General features: G+C 37.1%; 1 protein-coding gene across 2 annotated transcripts in view; it reads right to left on the minus strand.

Moving 5' to 3' along the window:
• Positions 1-1,936: 1,936 nt before the first annotated feature.
• The window catches only part of LEKR1 (leucine, glutamate and lysine rich 1), a 169,237-nt gene continuing 158,984 nt past the window's right edge, over positions 1,937-12,189 (minus strand). The window contains exon 13 of one of the 2 annotated variants that reach the window (XM_039857987.1): positions 1,937-3,743. In XM_039857987.1, coding sequence (XP_039713921.1) covers positions 3,672-3,743 — 72 coding nt within the window. In that variant the 3' untranslated portion in view covers positions 1,937-3,671. Of the gene's footprint in view, positions 3,744-3,776; positions 4,173-12,189 lie in introns of those variants that run through there. The other variant, XM_039857986.1, reaches the window with a different exon arrangement.

Raw genomic sequence — 12,189 nt, forward strand, 5'->3', positions numbered from 1 at the left:
CTCAGCACCCCTCCTCCCACTTTACTTTCGCTACTTGAGGAATAAGAAAACGTTTCTTGTTATGATTCATGCCATCACTAATGCAGGAGCCACATGAATCAATCAGCTTATTTTCACATAATGTAGCATGTTTACACAATTACCACCCAGCCTGCAAGGAGTGTTCTAATATTTGAAAGTTCTTTAGGTGAAAATGTATCCTGAAATACATTTATCTGCTAGTTGAAATTGGTAAGAATTTTGTTCCAATTTGTAAGGTTTTATCTCTGCTTAACACTATAAAGCCCTTAAAATTTTCTCTATCTTGAGTTGTCTGAAGGTAAGAAGAGATTCGATTTGCTAAGAGTCCTTGTTTTTGACATAAAGACTAATATCCATTCTTGTGCTGTACTTCGCAAAGCAATGACTCACGTTAAAAAACCTGTCAGGATCATGAATCCTCCAGATAAAATGAACCCAAGTCTTGCTTTCTTCATTAATTTTCGTATGTGCTCTCTGCTGCTTCACTCCAGAAAAGAGGCATAATTACCGTCTTTATGAGTCAGACTCATAGCCCTGCACCTGTTAGAAAATTAAAAAAATATTTTCCCCACGTCACATTACAAAGGGAGGCCCATTGTTCTCACGCAGTTGCTGGTGTTCACTCATTTGACAAAATGACTATAGCGGAGGCTTTAAAAGCCATAGTGATAATGAAAAACAATGACTAGAGACATTTCCAAATGCCAATACATAAAGATAGTAACATGAACTTGATAAACTCTGATTTTTTTTTTTTAATTGTTCATGGATTAATAAAGGAGAGTCTGTTTCTCCCAGGCATGACACAGCAGCAGATGTAGGCAGTTCAGAACTGTTTTCGTAAAACAGACCCCAGGTGGTTACTTAGGTTTGGATATAGAATCTAGTCAAAGCTAACTATGGAAGATTAGATATGTTTGAATATGTTATTGGTATAAAGATTAAAGAATAATTCTAAGTAAGTAAAACTGATGTCATGACTTAAAAACTATCCAGCTCAGGAAGGGGCAGGGTGTGATAAAACATCTTCACACAGCCGATTTCTTGCCTAAATGCTGTATAAAGAGATAAAGGTCAAAAGACTATTGTTTTGCAGATGACAGATGTAGTGTTTGATCTCTATGCCAAAAAAAAGAGCATCAACTCTCTCCCCTGGGCCGTACTTTCCCAGTGGCCGCAGGGCATTTCTGTACAAAGCTAACTTGAAATTTAGTGTAAATTAGCAATATATGCTACACTGTCAGTAGACTGGGGCACAGGAAGGAGAGTTCTGTTAACAGTCACACTCAGCCCAACTTACAGATAACACTTTCTGGCCTTCTGTGTACACCAAGAGGGAAAAGCAAACAGTAGAGAGGAGGTACGTGCTGTTGGCCAATGGCGGTAGCATGAGTGAAACAGAGTGTGGAAACGCCTAAGAAATGAAGGATACCAATGCAAATTCTCATCCTTTGAATCTAGGCCTTTTCGATTGAGTTATTTTTCATATTCTTCTCCTTTTCCATAAGCCATGAATCAATACTGAATAAATTATTGAAGAATCGATTCAATAGGCAATATGTAACTTATGTTCTACATCTCTTAAAGAAATTTCTTATTTCACCCATTTCTTTGTAAAATAATTATGAGTTCAGTGGTTTATTAAACTCCTAGAGTTTATTTAAATACGGGTTGGAGGATTGTTTAGGAGAAATTTGAAACCAGGACGACCAATGCTTTGTGGTCAAATATTGAATTGTTATCTGCAGAAAAGCAGGGTTTTGACTTACCTCCCTAAAAACTTTCATAGTATTTAATATGAGGAATTAGCTATCTGGTAAAGATGTTCTTTAATTTATTACCTCAGTATACCAATTGGCACAAAGAATTTAATAAATGTTTGTTGAATGAATAAATGATTGAAGAGACAATGATATAAAATTTAAAAGTATGAACAATCATTTTATTTAAAAATCAGCATTACTTTTCAGGATTAATTTTAGATAGCAATGTTTGTTCTAATTTGCTATGGACTAAAAATAACCAAAGAATAAAAATAAATAAAATATACATCCTGGGATTTTTCCAAACAGAAAAATATATTCTACATTAAGCATTGTATTAATTTGCTTCTCCTAGAAGCAGATGACTAGAGGAATTTTATAGCTTTGAATTTCTATATTAGAAAAAAAGAGAAAGGTTTAAAATAATTACACTAAGCTTGCGCCTTTCTAAGGAAGAGAGAAAAATTAAAGACTAAATAAATAAAAGGAAGTTAACAATAAAGTTAAAATTCAGGTACTCTGGAAAGTAGACATAAGACAGAATTCGAAATGAGCAAAGTTTATTGGGGAAAATTCCTGTAAAAGATAAAGCGTGGAGAGAAAGAGCAGCCAGGGAGAGCACGATGCAGGTCTGACACCCGTGAATGGAGAGGATGTAGTGAGGAGGGTTTCAAAGTAAGAGCTCCAGACTGTCTCGGCCAGCCCAGGGGGTTGCGCCCATAGACAAGTGGAGGGTCTTGCCCTCAGTTGGTAGAAAACACAACATCTGTGAAGAGCTATAAAGTGAAGCACAGTAAAACCAGCCATGCCTGAACTTACTTGGAGATCTGAGCAGCACATGTAGGTAGATTGCTATAGTCTACCCCTTGTGACACATGGATCTACTTCCTTTATACATCTGGGGCACAGATCCACCATGGTTCCTGTATTAGTTATCTACTGCTATGTAACAAATTATCCCCAAATTTAGCTGCTTACAGATCACACATATTTCACACAGTTTCTAAGAGCCAGGCATCTGGGAGTAGATTAGCTGCATGGTTTGGTTCAAAGTCTCTCACAAGGCTACAGTCAAACTGTGGCCAGAACTGGAGTCATTATAAAACTCAACTGGGCTAAAGAATTTGCTTCCAAGCTCGCTCGTGGGGTTGTTGGCAGGCCTCAGTTTTTCGCTGGCCTGAGGACTGCTTCCTTCATGTAGGCTCTTTCTGAAAGCTGCCTGAGTGTACTTATGACAGCAGCAGCTGGGAAGTCTTTTATAACCTGATCCTGGAAGTTACACAATCCATCTTCTCTTGGCTGCACAGACCATCCTTGATACAGCATGAGGGGAGCACCCAAGGGCATCAATGCCAAGGGTCAGGGGTCACTGGTGGCAGTCTTGGAAGCTGGCCCCTACAGTTCCCATATACCTCCCTTCCTAAAGGCACACTTGGAAAAGGGAAGTTAGTGGAACAAATTAAATCCCATGTCACAGCAATCAGTCTTGGGTCACAACTGTACTCATTGTCTCTCCCTCTTTACTATCCATTCTAAATTCCCCCACCTTCCATATCACCTCTGCTGGTCTTCTGGCCTACTGGTACCTGGGCACAGAGACTCCAATGTGCCCTGGTGGCACCTGTAGCTTGTAATTCAATGAGAATTCTTTATGTGCTTTAGGTGAGATGCACCCCCAATGGCTCTCAGGACTTCTAGCTCTGCAGAGCCCAGAGTTGTAGAAACAGGAAGGAAAACTTATGTCAAGTGTCACTGGAATGATGGTAAGTGGGGCCACTCCTGTTTCCATCCTTCGGTTCCCAGAGTTCTGTATTCTTCCGACACAGTGCTTTATAGATGTCTTCGATTCAGGGCGTATACTGATTGCTGGATGCTGGCACCCCATCTTCACAGAGCACTGCCTTTAGTTTGTTGAATTAGGTATGTTAAAATATTTGCCCCGTGAAAACAACCAAAATGCTGGATAAAATAACAAAGGAAACACTTTCAAAAGGCATCACCAAGATGACACAAAAGTAAGGATTCTGCCAAGATCAAAAACAAGACAAAAGTAGCAACTTTGAGAGAGGAGAACCGAAGCCAGCTCTCTCAGTGTCTCCGCCCAAATTCGGAAACCTCAAACTTTCAAAAACTTTTTTGATAGGAGAGGACAGGAGATAAAGCCTTGGGCCCACACAGAATTGCAAGTCTTTTAAGAAACTCTCACATAAAGCTGGAATCTCAAAGAACTTTGCCTTCAGTTGAAGGGTGAGTAACTGCTATGCAGAAGGAGACACCACCACATCTGATTTGATCTTGTTGCTGGAGAAGAGTGGTTGGAAATCTCACTTGAAAATTTGTGATTATAACCTCTCCCTCCATTTTTGTATGAGTTTCTATCATCTGTATCTGAAAAATTGAAAGAGAAGAATTTTAATTAATGTGCTCCCAGAATGTTTGTATAATCAGCTGGGAGGAGCAAATGCGACTTTTCTGGAAGAAAGTCATCTCAACCCAGGTCTTAAAGAATTCCTATAAAGATATAAAATTCCAAAGAACATAAGCTCAGAAAAACACACACACGCACACATAGGCATACTCCACTCCGTTCCGATGCCACCGCATCACACATGCAAGAAAATAAAGCACCCTGAGTGAGAACTGGCAGAATCAATAGGCAGCAAAATCGGATCTGTAAGGATGATCAGACACAGAATATAAAATAAGCATGTTTGGTGTGGTAAAGAAATGAATGTTTGTGAGCAAGGAATGAGATATGGTTCTTTAAAAAAAAAAAAGTCAAGCAGACTGAAGAAAAATTGGATTAAAATTTTAGAAATAAAAAACTGCTTTGTGTGGAAAGATTATGATAATGGGTAAGTGGAGGAAGGCCTGAGATACACAAAGAAATAGTGAGCAAAGAAATCGATAAATATATTGAGTAAATCTAAATAAACATTGACTACATATAATAATAATAATAATAATAATAATAATAATAATAATGTCTAATTTGTGAGGTTAAAGAAGCAAGATAGAATACGAATACTGGTCAAACTATAATACAAATTGGAACAGGGTAAAAACCTGTAGTTAAAATGTTCTAAGCTTCTTGCATTGTTTGGTAGAGCATCAAGAAATTAAATAAGCATGTGAAAATGTCTAGGGTAATGCCTAAAAATAGACATAGAGATCACTACTCCTAAAGGAGCAGAAATAGGGGGTGGGGAAGGAATAAACAAAAAAAGAAAAAAAATCTATTCAGAGGATGGCAAGAAAAGGGGGAAAAAAAGAAGAGAAATGGAAAGCACATAATAAGATGGTAGAAATAAATCAAAGGAAGAAAAGCAAAGACAGAGTCTTAAGATCCTCTGCCCCCAAACAGAATGGGAATGTGTACACACTCTAAAATGACAGGTGTTAGTTTCATATTGTTAGTCACAATGAAAAAATGAGCATAAACGACCTTTGCGAATAAAAGGCTTTATTCCACAAAAGCAACTTTAACTTTTGAAGACTTATGTCCCCAAAATAGACTTTTTATAGGCAATTTCTAGGCGTACTCTTACGATTACTAAATTTAGAACACGTGTTTATTTTTGCAAATTTTGGTCTTTGACTTTATCTGGAGAGTTTTTGCTTGTGAACAGCTGCATCATTTGTTATTTCTCTCTCGTTTTGTACCAATCTTAATACTCTTTTTCTCCTTTGTCTGTTTTTAGAAGGACCTGCCTTTTTAAGGCTTTGGCTAGGACACCATATTCTAGAAATAAATCAGAAAGCACAGGACCTAAAGACTTAACATAGAAAATGACACATTTAAAAAAAAAAAGGAATTTTAGGCCTATAATATTTGGCTTCTACAGGATGCTACATAGCTTCCTAAAGCATCCTTTTAAGATTCTTCAGTCAATCCTTCATGTAAGTCTGTTGTTTTTTTTTTTCCTACATACTATTTTCTTTTGTTCTATAATGCTTTTTCCATTGGTTCTCAGCTGTTTTTTTAAAATTTCTTTTTCTTGACTGTTCATTCTCAAATGAGGCAAGATTTTTATGTCAACACACAGGGTACAGGGACATCTCTCAAGTTTGCTCTGGGATAAGGGTCATTTCCCTTTTCAAAGAGACAACCAAAGAGGACAAGGCGATGCACCTGGTCACCAGTCCAATTTCCTGCTAAAAGTGCTTATTTCCCAATCCAGGCTTTGCTCCTTGTTAGCTGTGTGAATGGATGAGTTGCTTAACTTCTCTATGCCTCAGCTTTCTCATCTGTAAAATAAAGCTAACAAATATGCCATCCTCATAAGTTGCGGAGGATTCAATGAAATACTTTTAAAGCTCTTAGCACTGTGTATTGCCCATCATAAAACATAAATATCAACTATTACTATCATTGTTACTACTACTGTATTATTGCTATTACTGCTGCTACTACTAGTAGTACCGCTACTGCTACTAGTACCACAACTACTACTAGTACTGCAATCACATTGCACTCTTCTGACAGGGCATACTTCTTTCCCAGTGCTGCTCGGGCGCCGATATGCTGAGCCACTGCTGGGCTTGAGAGAATTCTACTTTCCAGGGTATAATGTACCACTGCCCACGTCTCCCTCCCCACCACCACTCACACAAGCTTCTTCTTTAGCCTGTTTTAGAAGTTGTCCGCTCAGAATGTTCCCAGCAAAGTGGCCTGGGTGCCTTGAGGGACAGCATCCATGTGGCAATCAGTGGGGGGTCCAGGTTCTTGCTGTGACTTTGTTGACTGTGTGCTGTGCGTATGTGACTTATCTTTTCCAACAGAGGGCTTTTAATGGGACACTGGAAAGGGCTGCACCACGGCCTATTGGCCAGATGCCATGCCATTTTTCCCTGGAAACTAGTTCCTGCTTTTAAACTGGGAACACGAAGTGAGAACATATGCCTGATGCTTGTGAAAACTGCCCTTTCACCAGACGAGGAGGACTCCACGCCTTTTATTCATGTCCTTTTGGTAATGAAGGACAGTCCCTCAGTCTAAGCTGCAGTGAGACCCTGATCCTAACCTAGCTGGCTAAAAAATATAATAGCCCTATTATCACACACACATTTAGATAAGTTAGGAGATTTGAGGCTCAATGATTCCCTCAGGAGGGCTAAGACTAAATCCAAAGATGGCCAAGGAAAACTGCTGAGATGACATCCTCATGATGTTTCCAGGAAAAGTCAGAACCTTTATGAGAAAAGCTACCTATTGAAACCCATAGTATTACATTTGGACTAAGATTTGTATTAAACCTTTAATGACTGAGTTTGAATAGCACATGAATACATCGTTTCTTCATTAAAAGTTTAGCTACTTTTATACTGAGGAAGGCCAAAAGAGGCATAAATAATAAAAATAAATAAATGAACAGTTCATAAAGACTTTGTGGGTAAAATACAGTCAGGATCATTCACTTGGGTCACGTGCCCTCAGACTCAATCGGACACCCACCCTTCCCTGTGTCTGTCCAACAGCTGTCCTAGTTCCTACAGGGGGAGGGATTGGGACAGGAACTCTGGGTGTCTGGGGGCCATTAATAATTAAGAGTGTACCTATGAAGTTAGCATTAGAAACATTTAGGACATCAGTAACTAAAGTAAGAACAGCAATATAGACTTTACACATATATGCTAGTAAAATGCATCATGACCAATTTAAAGCAACAAATTACAGATGGTTTGACAAACATTTTTAAGAGCCTTTAATACATAAGCAAAACAAACTCTAATATTGGTTTATGACTATATCTGAGTCATTAATAACATTAAAACATGGAAAAATATCTCTTCTATTACATAAGGCCATCTCTCCCTACCAATGTACTATGTCCAAAGTACAAACAGTAAAAATAAGTATAATCCCTTTTTCTCCAAGTTAATGAGTCATGTAGAAATCAAGACTTTGGTGATATTAACAATTATTGGATCAGAGTTCCAACCATGTTAGCTACAAAGAATTTAAGCCCTCCCTGATCCTAAACTTGATCTCTATGGCTCTCCTTCACCATTTCTACTGCTGTCAGGAGGCAGATATTTAAGGAGAACTTTTTTCTTGGTGATTACAGGTCCTCCTTAGACTGCATAAAATGGATGGGCTTGGTCTGTTCTGGGGTCCCTCTAAATGAGAGTGTCTTAAGAGTTCCAGGGGACGTGGTCACAGAGAACCACAAGACCACCACCAATACTGTACTCGGAAATTTTCCTCTTCTGTGATCTGAGGCTCCAGGCCAGAAGAAGCATGAGGTGGCTTTCGGGGTCCTCTCTCTGATGCTCTATACTCTTGGCTGGAGGCAGCCTAAGGATCTGAGGTCTGGGACCCCGACCCGATGAAGTACTCTAATCCATTGTGCCCCAAGTAGCAAATGCTAGATGCAAACAAGATCCTGGTTGACTTGACTTGCTAACTTAGAAGAGTGGCCTTTAACATGGAGTATATGAAGGACAGTCCCTCAGTTTGGGTACTTGGAGCAATTGATGATCTTAAGTTCATAGGCTTCCTCTATTCTCGACTTAGAAATACTCCTGTTCGAGTAAAGCGTCATGCTAGAAACTCGATATTATAGTCCACGCTGGGATTTTCTGAGTTCACTTACAAGGCAGATTGCAGTGATGGAAGTTAGACACTTTTGAACTAATGATTCTCTTCTTCTATGCCCTGGTTTTGTTAAAGTATATATCCGAGGGACACTTTCATGAAAGCAAGGCAAAAATAACATTAGTAAGAAATGTTGACTGTCAAAAATGCCCCCTCCTACAATACATTTGAATATAAGCAGTTCTTCATATTTATCCCTGGGAGACATCATTAGCTGACAAGAAATTTTAAATAGCAAAGCAGCATAGGCTACTTTTAAATACAACTAGAATGTTTTCTTAGACTATCAAAAATTTCCTAGATATAAGTTCATGGAATCTTTCCACTTGGCACTTGTTAGTCAATGATGTAATTAAAATAATTTTTTTCAGCTACTGCTTGAAATGTTTATTATAATGCAGTAAAATCCTCATCTTGTTTCATCTCTGAATGTTTAATATTTCCTATCTACTATTAATAAAAATAATTCCTATGTAAAGACCAATTACCTTGACTGCATCTAATTCTTTTTCATTAAATGTAAAAGGAAACATTAAAGATTGATTCATCTCATCAAAAACTGTAATGTTCATAGAAGTTAACTTTTATACTGAATAATTATCAAAATTTGTAGTATATATGTTTTAAATAGTAGTATATTAATAACTATAATTATTTTATCCAGAAGAACTTTATAAAATTATATATATATATAATATATATATAATATATATATATATATATATATGTGTGTGTGTGTGTGTGTGTGTGTGTGTGTTTTTGTGGTGATTTAATATAATAGATAAAAGGTTTACAATTATAAAAATATCTAAAGTAACAGTTTCATTTTTAAATGTCTACATTTATAATATATTGGTTATCTTTACAACATCCTTGGCAACTATTTAAATTTATGATGAAATACTTTGGATGCCAACTTAAAAATGTACAAGAGGTACAAGGGGAAGATTTTTTTTTTCAGGGTACATTGGCAAAAATATTGATTTACAACTATTACTAAATAAGATAGTGGATTCTTTTCTCCCTAACTCCACCTTTTCTCATTAACTCCAGTTCTATACTGAGTACTGTATACTCCTTTGAAAAATAAAAAGATTCTAGTTTTGAGAGCCTATGAGATCTCAGCTTAAACCTGCACAATTTTAAAAGTCTAGTAATAGAGAATGGAAACTTGGCCCTGGTTTTTAAGAAAGTCTGCTTTAAATCCATGAAAAGAAGTAGTCACTCGAATCTTGGCAATAACCTTAATTCCCTAGAAATTTAAGGTTGCAGATAAAAAATTACAACTGTAGAACTGACTCACTTTAAGAAGACAAAAGACAGAAGGTATCTCTTTAGATTAATGTGTTAAGACCACATCAAGCTCACTTCAGAGAAAGGTGGCTCTATCAATGGTCCACAATGCAAAGCCAGATGTTCAGAAACAAATATATAGTTTCTAATGTTAAATTTTATGATAGTCTATAATTAAAAATGCTTCATTATTCTAAAATATATGTCTATCTATTTCTTGGGTTCAAATTATTATAAATGAGAATAATAAACAGTAATAACAAATAACCATGCAAGTATATTAATGAAGGTATTCAAAACCTTTTTAATGGCAAATGAAATCAATCCCTTTCATAATTTTCTGAATTCAAAAAGTTTAAAAACTGTGGCCACCCTGTGGTATAATGAGATGAGCTGACTCAATGATGAGCATAATGCCTTATTGTGTTAAATACAGATTTTGAAACTGAGAATCTGAATCAAATTCTTATTCAATTGCTGCTAGTTCTACCTTAAAAAAAAAAAAATCGATCTAGGTGTAAAACCACAAGTTACAGTTTTATATCTAAGTGATTAAGAACTACTTTCAGGGAAAGTAATGGTACTCTAGTATTCCCTTCATAATTCTAATAAATTATCTAAGTATTCTGTGTTTCACAAGCCTCAAAAGACAACCAGAATTACCAAATTTTTGGGAGGGAATCAGATATTCAAATATATACCATTATGAGATTAAAATTTAAGATTTTCAATGAGTTGCCAATGATCAAAACAAAAGTATTTCTATTGGATTTTTTTTTTTTTTTAAATAACAGATCTCTAGTGCTTTGCGGGCTCAGAAACTTGGGTGATGATAGAAGATATTCATGAATATTAATTGAATATTGATTTCCTTTAATTCACTGGTTTCCTGGAGAGTTGCAGATTCACAATCAATAGGTGAAAAAGTAGAACTTGAGTGCAATGGGAGCTGAGGTGTTGAAAGGGTCAACACCATGTGGGAGGTGGGGATGGGCTTCAGAGTACCACTGCTTCAGTTAGGCATCAGGAAACTGAATATAGCAAGGCCATTTCTGTTCAACACCAACGCACAGCTCTTAAGAGGTAGAATACGCCAGGGCCAAGGGCACCACTGTGAACAGCGATTCACACACTTTTATATACAAACCACCTGGAGATCTTATTAAAACCAGATTTCATTCAGTAGGTTTGGGTGTGGGGCCTGATATTCTGCATTTCTAACAAGCTCCCAAGAGACACTGATCCTGCAAAAATTTCAAGCACTGATACTGTTCTTCCAGTCTAGAAATGAGATGTGTGACCTCATCTTCCAGTCTAGAAATGAGATGTGTGACCTCCAAGCTGGAGGCCCAGGCTCTCTCATCAAGTTGGCTGTTAAGCAGCTATAAGAATGGAAAATTGTTTAACCTTTAAGAGATCTATTATCTCCTGTAAAACTACAGGCATATACCAAATGATGTGTCAAGTCCCTTCAGAACTACATAAGGATTTTAAGAAAAACCCTATTTTTAGTTTGGCTGCTATCTTCTATATTTTTCCCCATAAACAGTGAGCAAAAATCAGAACGAAGTGTTATTGCATTATATTACTCTCAAAGGTCACCATCCAGTTGTGTTTTGAGCCAATATGACAGCTATTTTTTAATGTCACTTTCCACATTCTTTCTCCATAATTCTTAGAACACTATTCAGATTTTATTTTCCTTTAAGAATTCTATGAATTCTGAGTCTGTGGGGTTAGCTATCTGCTGCCTGAATGAAAATGTAGTTCTTATTATTTCACATTTTTCAGAGAAGCTGTAATATTCTTAAATAGAGAGTGATCCTTTAATCCGAGCCAACTTCATACACTGCACCCCTGCTAAGTGCAATGGCGGGTAATGGTTGCAAAGTGCATCTAATAGGGAACAAATTCTTTCCTTTCACTGAATAGAATTTGAGTCAGCTGCTTCCTGTTTATTCCCACTATCAACACTTCATTCAGAACTTGATTAACTCTTGTCTGGACTACTGTACTAATCTACCAACTGGTGTTCCACCTCCAGCCTTTCCACTCCATAATTATTCTAATACATCCCTGCCAGAGTAATATTTCCAAATTTCAACAAAGTGCTTCAAGTCAAAATCCTGCACCAGGCCCTTATTCAACACCTTCGTGCTATGGGGTCGACCTGCCTTTTCCAGGTTCCCACTACTTCCCATAACCAAATATTTTCTACACTTCCCATATCCATGACTGTTTATTCATCTTTGCTACCTGGTATAAATTCTTCTTAGAAACTCTACTCCATTCTTCAAGACCGATTATAAATTCCAGTTCTTGCTTAAACGTTTCCTGATTCTTGCAGCAAGAAGTTGAACTTATGCAACACCTTGCTTTTGATTCTCTTCTCAACACCTACCGCCTTATAATTTCTTTACGCGCTTTCTCACTGCTCTCTACTATACAATTCTTGGGCATCTGTAGTTATGTTGTAATTATATCCGTAGCTCTCACAGTGCTTTTTAAACTTTC

Source organism: Pteropus medius, unplaced genomic scaffold, assembly GCF_902729225.1.
Source record: "Pteropus medius unplaced genomic scaffold, Ma_sr-lr_union100, whole genome shotgun sequence".
In the NCBI taxonomy this organism is placed as follows: domain Eukaryota; kingdom Metazoa; phylum Chordata; class Mammalia; order Chiroptera; family Pteropodidae; genus Pteropus; species Pteropus medius.